Source organism: Equus quagga, chromosome 1, assembly GCF_021613505.1.
Source record: "Equus quagga isolate Etosha38 chromosome 1, UCLA_HA_Equagga_1.0, whole genome shotgun sequence".
NCBI lineage: Eukaryota > Metazoa > Chordata > Mammalia > Perissodactyla > Equidae > Equus > Equus quagga.
Window position 1 is genome coordinate 134,934,957 of NC_060267.1, and position 21,174 is coordinate 134,956,130.

The 21,174-nt window shown below is 40.5% G+C and overlaps 1 protein-coding gene across 1 annotated transcript in view; it reads right to left on the minus strand.

The window, feature by feature from the left end:
• The window catches only part of RAD54L2 (RAD54 like 2), a 121,850-nt gene that overhangs the window by 79,231 nt on the left and 21,445 nt on the right, over positions 1 to 21,174 (minus strand). Inside the window, exon 2 of the mRNA XM_046638306.1 lies at positions 3,918 to 4,110. Within this exon, the coding sequence (XP_046494262.1) occupies positions 3,918 to 4,056 (139 nt within the window). The 5' untranslated portion in view covers positions 4,057 to 4,110. The remainder of the gene's footprint in view (positions 1 to 3,917; positions 4,111 to 21,174) is intronic.

The window sequence follows — 21,174 nt, forward strand, 5'->3', positions numbered from 1 at the left end:
CAGACTAATATCCTACAAGTTAACATTCAAAGGTCAGTGCCAAGGAGGAGACAATGCCCAAAGTTAATGTAGCAAAAGTAAATATATCTTTAACTCCTCCATCCACTCCCTATCCTATTCTTCCCATTTCTGTAAAAGTTTCATCATCCTCCCAGGCTTTACCTATTCCATCTTCAACCTGACACACATATCCAATAAGTCACCAAGTCCTATAAACTCTACTGCAACAAACCTGACCATTTACTCCTTCAGTGCAGGTCAACTGACCCAACAGTTCAAATCCTCATTAACTCTTCCCATAAAGTTCTACCACAGACCTAATTGGTCTTCCCTATCTACAGGTCATCTCTTCTATACACTGCTAGAATAACATTCCTAAAGTCAAAAGCCTAATGAATGCTCCTCAGTCTTTTTCATCAATTTCATGCTACCTATAAAAAAAATTCTTGGGGCTGGCTCCATGGCCAAGTGGTTAAGTTCGTGCACTCCGCTGAGGTGGCCCAGGGTTCGGATCCTGGGCGCGGACATGGCACCACTTGTCAGGCCACGTTGAGGTGGCGTCCCACATCCCACAACTAGAAGGACCTACAACTACGATATACAACTATGTGGGGGGGTGGGGGTTAGGAAATAAAGCAGGAAAAGAAAAAAAAAACAAAAAGACTGGCAACAGTTGTTAGCCCAGGTGCCAATCCTTAAAAAAACAAAAAATTTCTAAACTCCTCTATGATCTGACCACAGGCTCCAGTCATCCCCCTATTGCGTTCAGTTCTATACCAAATAGGACAGCTCTAACTGTCCTAAACTCTCTAGCATATGCCATACTTTCCTTTCTACTTTGCCTTTATTCATGCTATTTCTTCTTTTTTTTCAGATTGGCACCTGCGCTAACATCTGTTGCCAATCTTTTTTGTTTTCCTTCTTCTCCCCAAAGGCCCTGCCCTCACCCCACCAGGTACATAGTTGTATATTCTAGTTGTGAGTGCCTCTGGTTGTGCTATATGGGACACAGCCTCAACATGACCTGACAAGCGGTGCCATGTCTGTGCCCAGGATCCGAACCGGTGAAACCCTGGGCCACCGAAGCAGAGTGTGTGACTCCAACCACTCAGCCACAGGGCCAACCCCCATGCTATTTCTTCTGATTGTTCTATCACCTCTGGTCAACAATATCACCAATCAACTTCTTCCCTCAAAGCACAAATGAAGAAAGAAAGCAAACACATCACAGGCAAGGGAATTATATGAATCTATGATCTCAGAGGCAGCATGGGTTTGTAAAAGGAGCATCACCTTAAAAACCAAAAGTGCAGCTTTGCTACTTTCTTGCTAAGTTACACTGAGTAAGCCATTCATCTTTCCGAGCCTCAGTTTCCTCATCTGTAAAATGCATCTGCCCTACCTAACACATACGATTATCAAGATAATCACGTAAGATAAAGTGTATCAAAATACTTGTGAGGAGATGGAGCTAAAGCAGTAAATAGAGGGAAATTTATAGTTTTAAATGCTTTTATTAGGGGAAAAATGGCTGAAATGAGGTAAGCACACTCTTAAGAAGCTTGGAAGTAATGTGAAATAAACCCAAAAGTAGAAGGAAGAATATCATAAAGTAGAAATTACAAAGAAAACACAATAGAGGGGATTACCAAAGTCAAAAGGCAGTTTTTTGAAAAGGTTACTAAGATGGTTCAGATGTTTGTGTAAACTATGAAGAAGCACTATAAAAGTGAGCTACTGTTATTCAATAGAGACAAAACTTCAAATAAAAGGGCTGAAGTAACAGTTTCCCTTTAGAAAGTGTTTCTCAACCTCAGAACTATTGACAATTTGCGGCCAGATAATCATTGTTTAGGAGGGAGTTGTCCTATGCAATGTAGGATGTTTAGCAGCATCCCTGGTCTCTACCCACAAGATGCCAGTAGCATTCCTACCCCACCCCCCAGGAGTCCTGAAAACTAAAAACGTTTCAAACGTAAACTGTTTCCTGAGAGGCAAAATCATCCCAGGTTGAGAACCACTGCGCTAAGAAAACAAAAGGACTACATTACACTATACCAGCTAAAACAAGATTATTCATAGCTATTACTAATTTTAGCCAGCCCTGGTGGTCTAGTGGTTAAGATTTGGTGCTCTCACTGCCAGCGGCCGGAGTTCGTTTCCTGCTCAGAGAACCAGATCATCTATCTGTTGGTTGTCATACTGCAGCAGCTGCGTGTTACTATGATACTGAAAGCTGTGCCAGCAGTATTTCAAATATCAGCAGGGTCACTCATGGTGGACAAGAGTCAGCAGAGCTTCCAGACTAAGACTAGGAGAAGGACCTGGCCACCCACTTTCAAAGAAATTGGCCAAGGAAACCCTATGAATAACAGTGGGGCGCTGTCTGATATAGTGCCAGCAGATTAGAGGATGGCGCAAAAAGACTGGGCAGGGTTCCGCTCTGTTGTACACAGGGTCACTAGGAGGCAGAACTGACTCAACAGCACTAATAACAACAAATTCCCAATTTTAGAAAGCTGGCTGCTCTGCCCATTAGTACAGTGGGATGACCAGAGGGAAGACCATATATACATATATATGTTATACTCACCAGCAGCATCTAAAATGCAATCTAAACCTCACAGGAGTTCTAGGGGTGTCTGAAAATATAATTCTGAGGACCCAAATGATAAAAAGCAAGCGGTGATGCAGATACCTGGGGACTCTAATGCCATCTTAGAAACCATGAGAGCCAAGCAAGATAGTCTGAGGGTACACCCTCACATCACTCTCTTCCATTATTTCTACTCATTCTACTTTACAGAAGGGATCTACAGAACCAGCTTTGGGGAGACTCCAACTGAATAAGCTAGCAGTAGACAGCAAACAATGCTGTCAGGGAAAAAAAGGTGAAATGGTAATTTCCCTGCCAGAGGTGACGTGGAAAAGGGGCAGAGACTTCTAGACAGTATAAATGAGAGAAAATTGATCCCTGAACCATATGGCAGCTGTTAGGATGAATGAGAACTGAACATACTAACATCAGCAAAGAAAGAGAATCAATGTTCATCCTCCTGGAATGTGGAGAATGGCAGGAGCACATTTTCCTATGCTCCTTCAGATCTAAGCAATGATGATCTAATACAATGTTAAGTTCAACTAGGGTGATCTGTTATAAACAAACAAAAACTTTATTCCTCAGTCAACAGGAAGCTTACAAACAACCAAATCCTATACCATGAAAGGCTGGAATTAATTGAGAAGCCCTGTGGCTGGCCAGATGACCTAATATTAGACTGAAGATGAAAAGAAAAAGTCGAATGTCCCTTCAACAAGTTGGGAGCTAAGGAAGGGGTGAGCAAAGCAAACCAAACTGGAGTCCAAAGGAGGTCTATCAGAACAATTTATAGTCATTGGCTGGAAGGCAGAGCAGCACTGCAGGAGAAGCAATAAGCTTTCTGGAGTGGTGAACCTATCTGAGAATCTCTCCCCAGATAATTTCCTCAAGTTCACACAAGCAAAATTGTGAGTGTAACTTCAGGAAACTCACAGACCACTCAAAATTACCCCTATGCCTATCTGTGGCCACCTGATGGTTCCGCGACCCCCAGACCACAAAGTCTCACCACAGGGACTCTGCCACTGATTCCTTCATGACTTGGACAAGTATGCTCCACTCTCAAATCTTTGGACCCGAGTCTGCATGTCTGTCAAATATGAGCTAAATGCTAAAGGTCCTTCCAGCTCTAAGGTGAGGCTTATGTAGAGAGCTTCCTGAGAAGGAGCATACGCGTTCATTGTTGCTGTGTTCACAGTCTCTGCCTTCTCATGATGGATGATCTAAGAAATCCAAGTGGAAACACCATGCTCTCCCAGCAAAAATTCCATTAGAAGAAAAGATAAGGCAACCTCTGTCACTCACTAGAGCCACTCACCATCCAGCAGGTCTTCCTCGTCATCCCTGCCATGCTCCTCCACTGCCACCTCCTCCTCCTCCTCCTCCTCTTCCGCATCCTCCAGCTCCACGTCCGGGTCCAGGTCTGGATCGCTCCCTGAGGCGGATTCGTCTGACATGGCTCCCAGAGGTCCTCAGTGGGCATTACCGACTCATGGCCCACTGTAGGGGTTCTAAAAGGAGGACAAGAGGGATTAGAATCACCAAGGACTTCACTTAGGAGCATGAATCTTTCAAAGATAAAATGCCAAGGATGAATTCCCAGGGCAAGCTAACCATACCCAAACCTCAACCTTCTCCACAAGAACACTGGCCCTGAGATATGTTTTGGTGGCTCTCTGCCCAGCTGAAGCTTCTCCTAGCTGCTTGCACAGAAAATATCTTAAAGCAACCAAACAAATAAACACACTATATATCTCAGAATTTCCATTTGATCATTCCTTCATGTATCAACTATTTCCTGAGCACCAACTTTCTATATCTATATAGAGAGAAACACATATCTATACATATATGGATATATAATCACGGGCACTATACTAGGCTTTGGGGACACAGTAGGAAGCAAAACACAGCATATTGGGGAGTTCTAGGAGACTGGTTTGTCCCAAAAGAAGCTGCTATTTTATATGGTGGCTGGGGGTGGGGGGTGAGGGGTCAGGGAAGTTCTCACTGAGCAGAGGCCAGAAGGAGAAGGGAGCCACATAGATATCTGGAGGGAGTGTGTTCCAGGCGAGTAAGAAGCAAGGGCAGAGCCCTGGAGTGGGAATAACTGGGAGTACTCAGGGAATGGGGAGTGGGTCTTGCCTTGAAGCACTACAAGGAAGACAGTCCACTCTCTAATCACCCAGTGAAGGGCATCCAGTGGGCAGCTGGCTACTCACCACACTGTCACTTCTCTCAAGCATGTCAGGAGTTTCAGGCTCCTCATGGCTCAGAATGACCCTGTGCCCAGCTCTGCTCTCAGGCTCTGCCCTATCTTTTGGCCCTGTTCCAGCTCTCTTTCTTCCAAGAAGCCCTTGTCAACTCACCCTATCTTCTGGGATCATATTCCCTCTTCTGAACTCCAGTAGCCATGCTGAACACATTGACCTTCACTGAAGGCTTCATATGGGCTACCTGGCAAAGCGGTTTGCCTTCTTTGGTTTCTCACCTCCTGACCCAATAGTAAAGGAATTATCTGGGAGTTGTTTCTTTGTATCTTGGAGCTAGAAGCATGTCCTATTCAGATCATTCATTCATTCACATTCACCCCTCATTTGCCAACCTGCTCTACTATGCCTACTGCATGCCAGGCACTGTGCATGTCTCTCTGTCTGTCTCTCTCCACTTTACTGTTAGCTATACAGGTCATTTCTTCTTGAGGGGGGAAAAAAACAAGGTAAAAAGAAAACTAGATGGCTATAGTAACCGAAACAGTACAGTACTGGCATAAAAACAGACACATAGATCAATGGGACAGAATAGAGAACCCAGAAATAAACCCATGCATATATGGTCAATTAATTTACGACAAAGGAGCCAAGAATATACAACAGGGAAAGGACAGTCTCTTCAATAAATGGTGTTGAGAAAACTGGACAGCCATAAGCAAAAGAATGAAACCAGAACACTATCTTACACCATACACAAAAATTAACTCAAAATGAATTGAAGACTTAAATGTAAGACCTGAAACCATAAAACTCCTAGGAGAAAACATAGGCAGTAGGTTCCTTGACATAGGTCTTGAGGATGAGTTTTTGGATTTGACACCAAAAGCAAAGGCAACAAAAGCAAAAATAAACAAGTGGGACTAAAAACTAAAAAGCTTCTGCACAGAAAGGAAACCATCAACAAAATGAAAAGGCAACCTACTGAATGGGAGAAAATAATTGCAAATCATATATCTGGTAAGGGATTAATATCCAAAATATATAAAGAACTCATACAACTTAATAGCAAAAAATTCAATTAAAAAATGGGCAGAGAATCTGAATAGACATTTTTCTAAAGAAGACACATAGATGGCCAACAGGTAAAGATGCTCAACATCACTAATCGTCAAAGTAACGCGAATTAAAACCACCATGAGATATCACCTCACACCTGTTAGAATGGCTATTATCAAAAAGACAAGAAATAACATGTATTGGCGAGGATGTAGAGAAAAGAGAACTCTTGTGCACTGTAGTGGGAATATAAATTGGTGCAGCCACTATGGAAAATAGCAGGAAGATTCCTCAAAAAATTAAAAATAGAACTACCATATGACCCAGCAATTCCACTTTTAGGTATGTATCTGAAGAAAATGAAAACACTAACTCAAAAAGATATATACACCCTCATGTTAATTGCATTATTATTTACAATAGCCAAGATATGGGAACAACCTAAGTGTCCATCGATGGATGAATGGATAAAGAAAATGTGGTATATGGATACACCACAGAATATTATTCGGCCATAAAAAAGAAGGAAATCTTGCCATTTGCGACAACGTGGATGGACCTTGAGGGCATTATGCTAAGTGAAATAAGACAGAGGAAGACAAATACCATATGATCTCATTTACATGCAGAATCTAAAAAAAAAAAAAAAGCTCAAAGATACAGAGGACAAACTGGTGGTTGCCAGAGGCAAGGCATGGAAGAGTGGGCAAAATGGGTAAAGAGAGTCAAAAGGTACAAACTTCCAGTTATAAAATAAATAAGTCATGGGGATGTAATATATAGCATAGTGACTATAGTTAATAATACTATATTGCATATTTGAAAGTTCCTAAGAGTAAATCTTAAAAGTTCTCATTGCAAGAAAAAAATATTCTGCAATTACGTATGGTGACAAATGTTAACTAGACTTATTGGGGTGATCATTTCACAATATATACAAATATCGAATCATTATGTTGTTCACCTGAAACTAACATAACATTATGTGTCAATTATACCTCAATTTAAAAAAAGCTAGATGGATTGCTCTATGATACAGCAAATACAGCAAAATGTTAATACAAAAAGTCACTGACCAATTCTTTCAATTTTTCTGTACATTTCAAATTTTTCATAATAAAATGTGGGGAAAGGGCACAAGATAAATAATTTTTGTTTGTTTGTTTGAGGAAGATTAGCCCTGAGCTAACTACTGCCAATCCTCCTCTTTTTGCTGAGGAAGACTGGCCCTGAGCTAACATCCATGCCCATCTTCCTCTACTTTATACATGGGACGCCTACCACCGCATGGCTTTTGCCAAGCGGTGCCACGTCCACGCCCAGGATCTGAACCGACGAACCCCAGGCCACTGAGAAGTAGAACGTGCGAACTTAACTGCTGTGCCACCGGGCCGGCCCCGACAAATAATCTTTTACAAAACAAACGGTTGCAGACAACCACATTAACAATCAGGTCATCTTAAAATTCCTCCCATCTCCCAAAATAAAAACTGAAAACACAACACAAAAACTATTCCAGAACTGAAATCTCTCATTAAGGTCTAGACACAATTTGAAACAGAACTTCTATGTTCTCCTGAACAGAAAGAGAAACGAAATGAAGGAAAGTGGATCCTCTAGAGTTTTGGAAAACTAGAACTTAAGACTGCTCAATTAAAAACCACAGGAATTATGAGTGTGTGTCCCAGTGAGTCACATACTTAGCCCCTCAAGACAATTAAAACAAAGAACAGCTGTGAAATGTTTAGTAATAAAATTTAAATTTTTGCATTAATAATACACCTCCAAAAACATCTACAACGGGCATTAAGGCACAGGGAATAAAGGTGATCCACAAATACAAATTAATATAACTAATGCTGAGCTACCATTCACTGAGTGACAAAGCAGATTCCAGATCTCTGAGGTAATGACTATCCTATGTCTTTAGTTCATTAGGTTATAGAGAGGAAGTAGTAAATCAATTAGACAGCAGTTTCGGAAGTGAAATTTCTGGACATTCATGGTGAAATCTGTTTCTGAACACTAGTATAATGATAATTCATCAGCAACTCCTCTGTGTTTGGAAGTCAGTGTTCATGATCTGCATAACCCCTGTTTCATCCGACTGCTTGAGATAAGTTTTTGCTTAGAGTGTGCTTGGCAGATTATAGAGTGGCTTTTAGAGAACAGTTTTCAATTAGCAAGTACCTCTAGGTAATCTGAATGTCATTTTAGAGAAGAAGTTGTGTAGTGATGGAAGAATGACAATCACTTAGAGGTAAGCAGTAACAAGGAAAAGCCTCCTGTAAACCCTCAGTTAACAAACATCTTCAAAATAACATCAGGGGCCAGCCCAGTGGTGTACTGGCTAAGTTCATGCGCTCCACTTCGGCAGCCTGGGGTTCACCGGTTCGGATCCCAGGTGGGGACCTACATACTGCTCATCAAGCCACGCTGTGGTAGGCGTCCCACATATTAAAAAAAAAAAGAGGAAGATGGGGACAGATGTTAGCTCAGGGCCAATCTTCCTCAAAAAAAAAAAAAAAAAAAAACTCAGCTCCTGACAGACAGAAGCAAACATTAATTAAACATCCAACAACCACACATACTATAAGAATACGGGAAACATTGATCCAGCCCCCTACTCAACACGTTTTAAAAACAGACACTTTAAAATAGTACCTAGGCCATCAGACACCCATAACAGAGAAGAAACTGCAAAGTGATAGATTTCTTAAGTCCTATCAGATTGGGGTTTTCTCTTTCCCTCCCTTCCATGAGCCACTAAATTTCTTTACAGAGATGACACAATGAATGCTGTTCTCAGCTCTTTAGAACCATACCAACTACTTAAGGGGCAGGTTTTGCTGTTACTGATCTCATTCAAAACAGCAACAAAGGGAAAATGGCAGGAGAAAAGCTGATTTTAGGGGCAGCAGCACAGTCAATTACACTGTCTCTAAGGGGCTCCACCCACACACAGACACTTCTATGTGGGTACAGCCTTTCAGAACACAGGAAAGGCAACCCTGATTCAAGAAATTAGCTCTTAGTAGAACTATCAGACAGACATATGGGAAAAAGTTGATAAGGGAAAAATCCATCTCCCCCATGTGCTCCTCATCACACGTGAAACACGGCTTCAATCTCCAATGAAGAGGAGCTCTGCCTCTAACACAGAGAAACTAGGAGAGTGATTATGGCTGTGCTGTGCCTTACTGAGGACCTGTATTCCTACAAAGCCAATTCTGGGAATCAAATTCTGTTTTCATGAAACTGGAGAACTAGCTATTTAAAGGAACTCTAAAGAAAACCACTCTGAAAAGCAAATATTCAATCCCTAAGTTATATGTTAATGTCTAGAGTTTAATATATTGGATTTGCTAAAAGGAAGCTACAATTATGTAGAAACCCACAGCCAATCCCAGTCCAGCTCCTCACAGCAATCTTGAGAGTAAAGGAAAAGGTTCTTCTGCCCTGCTAAGTTCAAAGACAATGACACCCATCTATAGAGTGGTGCCTAGCCAAGAATCAGCAGAATTAATCATGTGGGCAGTCTCTAGACACACCCCTGGGGGGAAGAATACACAGGAGGAAAAAACTACACAAAGACACACAAACACACTATCAAAACTTTTATTTACAAAGCACACCATGCTTGGAAAGTTTACAGTGAAAATCACAAAACTGCGGACATCCATACTGCCTCACCACTGCGGGGAAGCCCATGCAAACTCAGAGATGTCTCTGTGGTCCTCAGCAGCATCCTGATCCAACTCTAATATAAAACAATCCATTCCAAACTGCCATGTCCTCATTAATTTTGGTGACCTTGAGTAGTAGCATATCTCCTCAATGATCTCAAAGCAATTCCACAGCAAGAGCCACTCACTTTTTTTTCCACTAAGAATATAAACAAAACCATACATTTACACTAATTTACAAAGGGGAAAAAAAGTCTTTTAAGAGCATGAAAACACTCAATCCAAAACTTTAGGCAATATCCCTTCGAAGAAACCCATTAGTGAAAGAATTTATATAATGCAAAGATTTAAAAAAAAAAAAAAAAGAGTTCAGTCCACATATAGTATGGTACTAATTGGGTACCCAACAAGATTCTTCCAGTTTGCTGAAGAGATCCACTGCGAGTCTCTAAAGTTATTTCAAAACACCTCTCCTGTGCAATACAAAGACTTGATGTTTACTTCAAACTTCCCTGTAGCCCAAACGCCTTTCGATTATCTGTCAGTTACTTAAAAACACATTTAATACATACAAAGCACCACAGAGCTAAACTGACACAACTCAAAATATTTTACTTGGAAATCTAATGACAATTTGGAACGTAAGACAAAATAAGAAGGAAAGGTGAACAAACACATTCAGGACTCCAAGGAGCAGGGCCACAGGAGACAACTCTCTCCACAAGGCAATGCAGTGGGGCCAGGCCCAGGGGGACTCAGCACCAAGCACAGCAGAGGCACTGGAGCCATGTTTACACAATCAGTCAAGAAACCTAAATTCTAGCCACAGCTCTATGGGAAACTAGCTACATGACCTTGGGCAAATCAGTTCTCCCTCAGCTTCCATGACCCCTCTTATTCTAGCCCAGAAGAAAGATGGGCCTGAGTTCATCTTCAAGATCTCTTCCAGAGTCTATGACAGCAGTTCTCAAAGGGTGGTCCAGGGACCCCTGGGGGTCCTCAAGATTCTTTCAAGGGAGCCACAAAGTCAAAAACATGCATGAGTTAAAGAGACATTCAAAGTGCAAGATAGCCAATGGATTTTAATGTAACAATACAAAAAGTTCCTTGATATAGTTTCAAATTCCATATTACAATTAATCTTGAAGAAACTACCACTTGTCAGAGTTTTGGTATAGTATCAAAGAATATACAAAATTATCTGAAAAGGCTAGTAAAACAGTCCTCCCTTTTCCAACTACATTCTTCATGTACTTCAGCAATATAATAAATCAACAACAAAACAATGTCACAACAGACTAAACGCAGAAGCAGATCTGAGAATCCAGCTATCTCTATTCAGCCAGATAGTTTCAAATTTTCAAATGTGTAAAACAATTCTACTCTTCTAATTTTTTTGTTCTGGAAATTATAGTTATTTTTCATTTAAAAAATTTTTAACATATAATGAGTTCATTATTTTTAAAAGAGTATTTTTTTATTTCTCAGTTAATTTCTAATACAGCAAATATTGACCAACATAACCCATATAAACAAAAGCACTTTGGGGTCTTCAATAATTTTTAGGAGTATAAAAGGATCTTAAGACCAAAAAGTTTGAGAACTACTGTTCTAAGATCTAGGGTCTCTTCCCCTAAATTTCAGGTATCAAAAGAAAGAAAAACCAGCATTTTTAAAATGTTCACATTACATGAACATCCTAAAATATTTGAACAGTTCTATACTGCATTCAAATAAAAAATTACAAGATTAATCTGATATATAAATGATATACACCGATTACTTTATAAATGTAATTAACCATCAAGAGCAAACTTTCTCAATGACTGAAGTTAATACTATATTTGCAGTCAAAGTTTTACTTTTACCACTGAATCTCTGCTATTCACACCCCCTTTTATTTTTTTTAAAGATTGGCACCTGAGCTAACAACTGTTGTCAATCTTCTTTTTTTCTGGCTTTTCTTCCCCAAATCCCCCCAGTACACATTATATATTTTTTAGATGCGGTTGCTCTAGTTGCAGCATGTGGGACACCGCTTCAATGCAGCCTGATGAGCGGTGCCATATCTGCGCTCAGGATCCGAACCAGCGAAACCCTGGGCCACTGTAGTGGAGCGCGCAAACTCAACCACTGGGCCACAGGGCCGGCCCTATACACCCCCCTGACATCAGTTTCCCTACATTAAACCCAGCATATATGGAGTTAAAACCAAAACACTCATTCCCTGCTTACTCTCTGGCTTCCTGGCTCCAGAATCCACTATCCTCCATGGAGACAGACACTGCCAAGGACAAGCACCTGCAGTCACTATCTCCTCCCTGCCAAGGAGATACAGGCTGGTGGGAAAACTGCCGACCAGCAAGGCCATATGCCCCCCCTTCCCTACCTAAAACCCCAAATAAAAACCCTTCCTTTTAGCTTTTCGGGGAGTTTGGGATTTCAGCGTTAGCTGCCCACTCTCCTTGCTCAGCGCTGTGCAGTAATAAAATTCCTACTTTCTTCCACCACACCCGGTGTCAGAGATTGGCTTGCTGCACAACGAGTGAGTGAACTCACTTCAGGTTTGGTATCACCCCCTTTTAAATGGCCAAGGGCTGAGGCTTCTTGTGTTCCCCCTTAAAATTCCCCCGACTTAGGCCCTTCATCCAAGAAGTCACTGAGCAACACATCGCTGCAGGGTCAGTCCCAGGCATTTTGAATAAGTAGGCGTAAAAGTACTAGAAGGCCACTGCTGAGGGGAGCAAATCAAAGACTCATTTCATTCTCCATGGAGTCAGCTGGGGAAAAAAAAAACAAAAACAAGAAGAGAGGGGGGATGGGGGAAGAGAAAGGGAGAGGAAGGGAGGGAGAGAAAAAAAGAAAGAAGGGTAGGGAGAGAGAGAGAGAGAGAAGAGAGAGAAGGAACAACTGAGTTGGGAAGATATGAGCTAAAGCAGGAATGACAGCTTTGGCTATGAAAAGCCTGTGTAACACAGCCACTGCTCCCCAGAGAAATCTGGGCACTGAAAAATTCTCTCCCTCTCACCCCCCCCCCCACACACACACATATATTAAAACATCAGATCAGTGTAATCCGAGGGTGGTATAAAAAAGAAAGTAAGTAAGGTCCCCAGATCTCTGGACACAAGGGATGCTGCAGAAGTAAAAGCAATTCTGGCTAAACATACTACCATTCAACTTATGAGCCTTGTATCTCTTTCCATACAACTCTAACTTCTTAAAATGGGAATTACAGAGATAAGGGCCCACATGTCAGGGGTGTGGATGACCCCCTTTCCCTAGGCTTCCTGGAGCTCAAGCCAGCCCTGAGCCCAGATCAGCCTAAAAGCAGATCAGATTTATCTAAGACAATGAGACTGAAGAAGCTTGGAGAGAAGCCAAATCATGGTGTCCTCTCTCAAACTCCCCCATCACCATCACCTCCACTCCCCCTCACCAGACCCTTCCCAAAGCCCAAGCCCTCTGAGGCTCTTCCTTCACCTAAGGATTCTATCACAAAGCCATGGAGCTAAATCTGGGTCCCTTCAAACCTAGATAAATACAAGCTGTGCAGAGAAGGGATGGTTTGCCCTTCATAGCCCTACAAACATTCAGCATGAACTTTGGTAAAGACTTCTCTGTATCTAGTCAACCTACCCATCGGACACAATTCTGAAAAGCTCTGTGCAAGCAGGATTTCAACAAATCGAACCTTTTAAAAATAAGACTATAGCAGGGACTCTACATGAATCCCTCTATAATACAAAAAATAACCACTAATTTTCTGAGTTGATGCTGATAACTTTAGATTTTCAATTATTCCTTTTAAAAACAGCTCTACGTACATGGTATACAGGTTGTATACTGTGGTTTTTCCTAAACTGATATCTAGTTTATTTATAATTGTTTATAGTAACAAAAGTTTTAGTAGATAACTACTCTTTTGTAACATATATTCAAATTTTCAAAATATTCTAGAAGGAAAATATAATATACTAATATAATTGTATTTATATGGTTACTCAAAGTTTTCACGTTGGCTTTGCTAGTGACTTGGACACTCTGTGCACCTAGCTCTTTAAAGACAGAGATAAACTCTCCTGGCTCCACTTCTCACAGTTCTAAAATGAATGGTAATACTAGTCAGGTGCTGACCCCTTATGATGCCTGTGGTACAATACAAAAATATATTTGGTCCTTGCCCCTGGTTCCTGGCACAAAGCTCCCAAAACTCTTGGAATTTTCTGAGTAACAGGAGTGTCTTTTGCTATTCATATCAAGACTCTTTTGATCACACCTAAATTTATGCTAATGAAGTGACAGGGTGGGGCCCCTAGATAGCCTAGGATGGGACTGGTCACCAGAAAGACCAAGTGACTAGAAGGTTGGAACTTTCAGCTCTACCCACCAACCTCCAAGATGGGGACAGGGAGCTGGAGATTAAGTTCTATAAAAACTCCTGAACATTGAGATTCGGAGAGCTTTTGCATCAGCGAACACATACAAGGTACAAGGTACCTGGAAAGGGCACTGAAGTTCAATGCCATTCCCACACCCATTCCTTGCACTATATACATCTCTTCCATTTGGCTGTTTCTGAGTTGAATCCTTTAAAATAAACCAGTAAAGATAAGTAAAATATGTTCCTCAGGGTCTAGCCTGGTGGTGCAGTGGTTAAGTGCGCACGTTCTGCTTCGGCAACCCAGGGTTCGCTGGTTCAGATCCCAGGTGCGGACAGACATGGCACCGCTTGGCAAGCCATGCTGTGGTAGGCGTCCCACATACAAAGTAGAGAAAAATGGGCACGGATGTTAGCTCAGGGCCAGTCTTCCTCAGCAAAAAAGAGGAAGATTAGCAGCAGATGTTAGCTCAGGGCTAATCTTCCTCAAAAAAAAAAAGTCTTCCTCAGTTCTTTGAGTCTTTCTTGCAAATTACTGAATCTAAGGAGGGAGTCATGGGAACCCCTGACTTAGGCTCAGTCAGTCAGAAGTACGCGTAGTCAAGGACTTATAACTGGTATCTGAAGTAGGGGCAGTCTTGTGGGACTGAATCCTTAACCTGTAGGGTCTGCACTAACTCTAGGTAGTGTCAGAACTGAATTGTTGAACACTCAATTGCTATCTGGAGAATCAGAGAATTGGTTACTGGTGCTAGAGAACATCCCAGTGCCACAAAGATTTAAGTGGCAAATCATGGTAAAAAGTTTACATCTGAAAAGTGCAACAGAAAGTCTGAAGATCCAGTATTTCTTGACTTCCCATGTGCAAAAACAAATTGTGGGATTTACTTCAATGCAACAGGTGACCTGCACCTGTAAACTACTAAATGTGACATTTCCAGGTGACTTAAATCAGTAATTAAATGGTAAAAGGATTTGTAAATGGGAATCTATAGTGGTTTACCTCCTCAAATCACAAAGGAAGAAAAGAAGCACAGATCAACCAAATCTGTTTCAGATGCACTGTTTTCAGTATTTCCAATAAAATATAAATAAAAACTGATTATGAGACTTAGGAGTCTACCAGAACCAATGAGGATCATTAGCGATGTAAGCAGTTCAAAATACATAGTCTAACCCATCACCTGGCCATTAGACACCTCCCCTCCCTTGGCCAACAAATCCCCTTAGACTACCCAAAACTATTACTAGCTGCTAAAATGTGGAAGAATTGAAGTACACAAATGAGTTCCATTCAAACACAATCCCTTTCCTCTCAAGGTGGTACTTTTCTCTAGAATTCCATGAGGAAGTCAGGATGAGAAGGAGAATTAGAAGATAAGAATCCTGAGACTGTGTACACCCCATCATACATGTAAAATAATTCTCTAGGAACTGTTTCAGATTAGAGGAGACTGAATGCAATGCGGGATCCTGGGTTAGATGGTGGACCTGGGGAAGAAAACAGCTATAAAAGCCAATACTGAGGACAACAGTTAATGCAATTGAATATGAACTGTGGATTACATAATAGTATTGTGTCAATATTATATTTCCTGATTTTGAGAATTGTTTTGTGGTTATGTCAGAAAATGTCCTTAAGAATACACGAAGAGGGGCCGGCCCCGTGGCCGAGTGGTTAAGTTCGTGCGCTGCGCTTTGGCAGCCCGGGGTTTCGCTGGTTCAGATCCTAGGCGCGGACATGGCACCACTCATCAGGCCATGCTGAGGCAGCATCCCACATGCCACAACTAGAATGACCCACAACTAAAAATACACAACTATGTACCGGGGGTGCATTGGGGAGAAAAAGGAAAAATAAAATCTTTAAAAAAAAAAAGAAATACACGAAGAAGTATTTCGTGGTAAAAATAAATAAATAACCTTCTAAAAGACAGTTAACAAGAAAGAATAAAATCATCTGTTCTGAGTTCTCCAAAGATTTAAACACTTGAAAACAAAAATATCTCAAAGTACAGATTTGAAACATTACCTAGCTGACCATTCTCTATAGTTGATTAGTAACAAATTAGTAACAAACTTCCCTTCCTTTAAGACCCAGTAACTTAGGGTTAAAAAGGCTAATTAAGCCTCCCAGCATCCCTATAAACAGACAGGATGTCCTCTTTCTAGGGGATAGGCCTCTCTCTCTCTTCCCCTGAGCCCAGCAGGAACACGAACCACCTCTGAGGCAAGTCTCAATTGGGTTCCCTCTGGAAAGCTCTGGGTCTGATCAGTGTCATAAACAAATAACACCCCACAGGCAGGTAGAAAGGTAGAAACTGGACTCGAAAGCTTGCCCTCCCTTCTTTGTGTAGATGTGGCCCAGTTCCGAACAGTCTTCTAAGAAGACTTATGTAATCTATCTAGATTGCATATTTCACTGTTACTTTATGGCCAAAGTTATTCAATCTGTGCCCAGTTCTTAGGTTGTTACACACACACACACACACACACACACACACACACAGACACTTCAGCATTGTAGAAATAAGTAGTCTAACACTGGACATAAATACTGAAGAATACAGTGACATCTGGATACTAGCAAAAATAAGTGGGAAACAAAGTGTGCACTTGACCTAAAAACAATAGAGTGACGTAGGAAAAACGTTTCTTCTTTCAAACTAATACTTCTATAACTTCTCTGGGGAAAAGCATATGGATACTGGACAAAATTCAGGCTATAGATTTTGCAAGTAAGAAGAGGACCTGCAGGAAAGTCTCACTTCTAAAAACAGAAAATTACAGATTTTAACCCTTGGGAAGAAGAGCCATCTGTCAAAGACTGGAACATGGCCTGTGTACGTGCACACAGCTATCTGTGTCTACCTCCTGTCACTCTTCAGATAAAGATACTATACTATGGAGACAAAGCCAAACTTCATTATAACAAATGGGAGGTACAGAGACCAAAATAATTCACACAGGGACCGTGTGGCCAGGAGATTTTGTTATGGTAGAGAGGACAAAGGGCAAAGGTTGAGATGAACTAAAAGCTTAAGGAAATATTTTAAAGAAAAAAGTGGGAGATAATTATTTTGGAGAAAGAATGGTCAAACGGAAAGGCAGAAAAGCTACTAATTTATTCAGTCCAAAGCCTAGGTACTTTCTACGACAAAGACACTGTGCCAGGCACTGTGGGAGTGATACAAATACATGCCTCAAAGAAGAAAACTTAGAGGCAGAGCAAGAAGCCATAGGACTATCTGACTCCAAAACAGAAAGAATCAACAAAAATGCCACTTGGGGACACCAAAGACGTCTGTAACATTTGAATAAATATCAAATCCAATCATAATTTAAATTGATATCCCTAATACAAAAATGACAAATGACATTATTATCCCACTAGGAAGTTTACAATGCATTTTCTCCCCTAATTACACTAAACATCTACCCTAAACACATCCACACTCTCTTACTTGGTCCCCTGGTGCCCAAGGATACTCAATCACCCTAGTGCAGTCAAGGGTACAGTATGGGGCTGCATGGTTTCTCTCTAACCATGGTGAAGCTGTACCCTAGAATTAAACCTCAAACCTCTGCTTCATCAGTGCTCACTATGCCAACTTTACAACAGTTGGCAACCACCATCCAAGAGAATCTAGTTGACTGAGAGTAAAGAATAAAAGTGGAACACCTAGAGACAACTGCAAAATCTCAAAGACAGACTACAGGCCTGCATTTGAGCAAGCAAGTTAATGAAGTTCCAATCTTCAGGTCATTCAGTCAACAAGTAGTTATTAAAGATTCTTGTGACCTGTCTCAGGTGGACATTGCCCCAGCACTGCAGCCAAAATAAAAATGCCCCCCAAAAAAGAAGGGGATGGAGTGACAGTAAAAGGACTGGATGAAAAGCTAATCCTCCCTCCTGCTCACCACAGCATACAAGAATGAGGAGCACAACTCACTGTCACAGAACAGTGAAGCTAAAAAAAACGCCCAGCTAAGTCAACAGTGGCATCTACAGGGCATTATAAAACCATGGCTAGAGGCTGCCACTCATCCGTGCTGATCGATAAACTACTGAACACCCCACATCACAGCCATATCCACAATCTCCTCATCTCTCCTATTAACTAAGCACAAAAAACCCTGACTTCCGGGGGCCAGCCCCATGGCGTAGTAGTTAAGTTTGGCGTGCTCCACTTTGGCAGCCCAGGTTCACAAGTTTGGATCCTGGGCACAGACCTACACCACTCGTCAGCCATGCTGTGGCAGTGACTCACATATAAAATAGAGGAAGATTGGCACAAATGTTAGCTTAGGGCTAATCTTCCTCAGCAAAAACAAAACAAAACAAAACCCTGCCTTCCATAAACAATTCTGACAGGCAGGCCTCTTAACATTCAAATGTCCCCATTTTAATACAGTCCTGCTCTTAAGTTATTTTTGTACAAGCTTGGATATGACATATGAGGCAGGCCTCTACTTAGATTTTTGACTTGATATTAGCATTATTCAAACTGTATTTTAATCTTTACAATAATCAAAATATTGAATTTATAAGAATAATTACCTATTTTAAGCTCGGATGGAATTGTAAAAAATGTCACTCACATAAGAGGATGGAAAGGACCCATGCAGTTTTACAAATACCTTTAGTGCTGCTATTTGGATCAAGAACTATGCAATATGCTCCATTTCAAATCTCAGAATTAACTCAAACCAAGATTAAGGGATGCCATTTTATAGCTCCCCCACTGATTCCACTTTTGCAGCAAAAGCCTATAAAATTATTATCTCCAAAAGAAATTAACTGACAGACAGTACTTGAATACTGGGTATACCAGAGTCATAAAGGCAGGACAGCACCAGAGGAAGATTCCAGGTCAATAGTTTTAGAAACTATCCAGTGGAAACCAACAAGATAGCACCACAATGAGCAAGGTACTTCTAACAAGTTGGACAAAGACTTCCTGCCTGGCACCTTGGCAAATGGAAGACTGAAATTCTCCCACTGCAAAACACCTAGAAATATGAATAAAATTATAATAAGTATCCATTTTGAATGCACAGCTGTTTTCACAAAAAACGTAAGAGAAATCATCAAGGACCAAAAATGAAAGGCAAACTGAAAACACAGATGAATACTCCTGAGAGCAAACACTAATAGCAGTCCTAGGGGAAGAGAAGGGTGCCAATCTTGGGAAAAGGAAGGGAGAAAAGAGACAATGCCTTGGGCTCAAAGAAGCTAAAAAGGAAGGACTGCAACCTCCACATAAAGCCAGGATCTTGGAGAGCTCTACTCTCGTGACAGAGCAGTCTAAAAAAAATCTGACCACCAACACAGAAAATAACATAAAAGCTTGTATCAACCTAGGTTGGAGGAGGGAAAAAAGGTATCCAATGGGAGTCTGTAACTATGAGTCTGCCCTTGAAATGTATACTCACCTACATGGTCCAAGAAATTAACCATAAGTAAAGTAGTCCCAGACAAGCGATACACCTTGCTTGCCTAGAAGGAAATGCAAAACATCTCTGGAACATACCTCAACATGGGCCATATAAGATTCCCACAGATAAAGCCTTACTGAAGATGAGCTCATAATCAAAATACAAACACATGAGGGACTCATCAAACAAAAGCGAGAGACAACAGGGTCAGTCTCCTAAAAACTTCTGACAATACAACTACCAGATTAAAGGAAATAAACTGCATACTATCTCAAAAGATGCAGGAAAAGCTTTCATAAAATTCAAAATCTATTCATGATTACAAAAGCAAACAAACTCTTAGCAAACTAGAAGAACACTTCTTTCACTGGACAAAGGGAGTCTACCAAAAGCAACCACCATGTTTAGTATGAGGCACTGGGAGCACACTCTTTAAATTCAGAAACAAGACATGGTTGCATACTATCAATATTTCCATCAATATCAACTTAGAGATTCTAACCAACAAATAAGACACACACATCCACAAAAAGCACAGGGATTGGAAAAAAAAAGGAAAACTATCAACAGTCAAGGATTATATTATTTCAACATAGAAAATCTATAGGTAAACTATTAGAAATACAGGAGAGCTCAGTCAGGTGGTTGAATGAAAGATCAATACAGAAAAATCAGTTTTATTTCTATACAGTCAACACCCATTTAGAAAGTATAATGTTAAAAACAGTATTATTTATAATAGCAACAATAACCATATGGTATCTAGTAATAAATCTAGGGAAAGATATGTAAGACCTTTGTGGAAAAAGTATGACACTTCACTTAAAGATATTAAAAAGAGACCTAAATAATCAGAAAGATGTGACATATTCATGGATGGGAAGAGACTATTAAAAAACGTCGTTTCCCTATAAACTGAATGCACTTCTCATCAAAATCCAAAGGCACAAAATGTACAAACTACAAAGGAAAAGATCAACTTCACTACATCAAAAATGAAAATGTCTGCACAAGAAAATACCATAAATAAAGCAAAAACCAGCCAGAGTCTAGGGGATATCTGCAAACACAGAACCAAAGGATTAGCATCCACAACATATGAGAAACTCTTAAAAACCAGTAAGAAAAAGATAAACCTAAGAGAAAACTAGTCAAAGGATATGACTAGGTAACTCAGAAGAGAAAACTCAAATGGCAAAAAAATGTTTCACGCACATTAGATAAAGTTTATGCCAAAGTTTGACAGTACAAAGTACTAGAAAAGCTGCTAAGCAAGGGAGATGCATACATACAACTGTGGGAGTACAAGTTGATACTTTGAATAATTAGGACCATCTAGCAAGGTTAAAAATGCCCATGCCCTACAATTCAGAAATTTTACTCCTAGAGAAATTCTAGAACAAGTACACAAGGAAATTTTAAATTAACATTGTATCATTGCAAGGATCAGTGAAAAATAAAAAGCAATCTAAATATTCGTTAATAAGAAAATTATACCTATATTGTACCCCACTCATCCAATGGAATATTACATGACTTGAAATAAATACCTATAGTATAACACAAATCAACATGGATAAACTTCAATGACATACTATTAAGTGAAAAAAAAAGTTGCAGAAAGATAAATACAAGATGATAACCATTTATAGTTTTAAAATATACAAAATAACACCCAATGCTGTAAGGAAACATACATATAGTAAAAGAAGAAAAACATGGAAACACGCATGGGAATAATATGTAATTCAGAATAGTGTTACCTCTGGGGGGAGGGAAGAAAATGGGACTGAGAAGTTA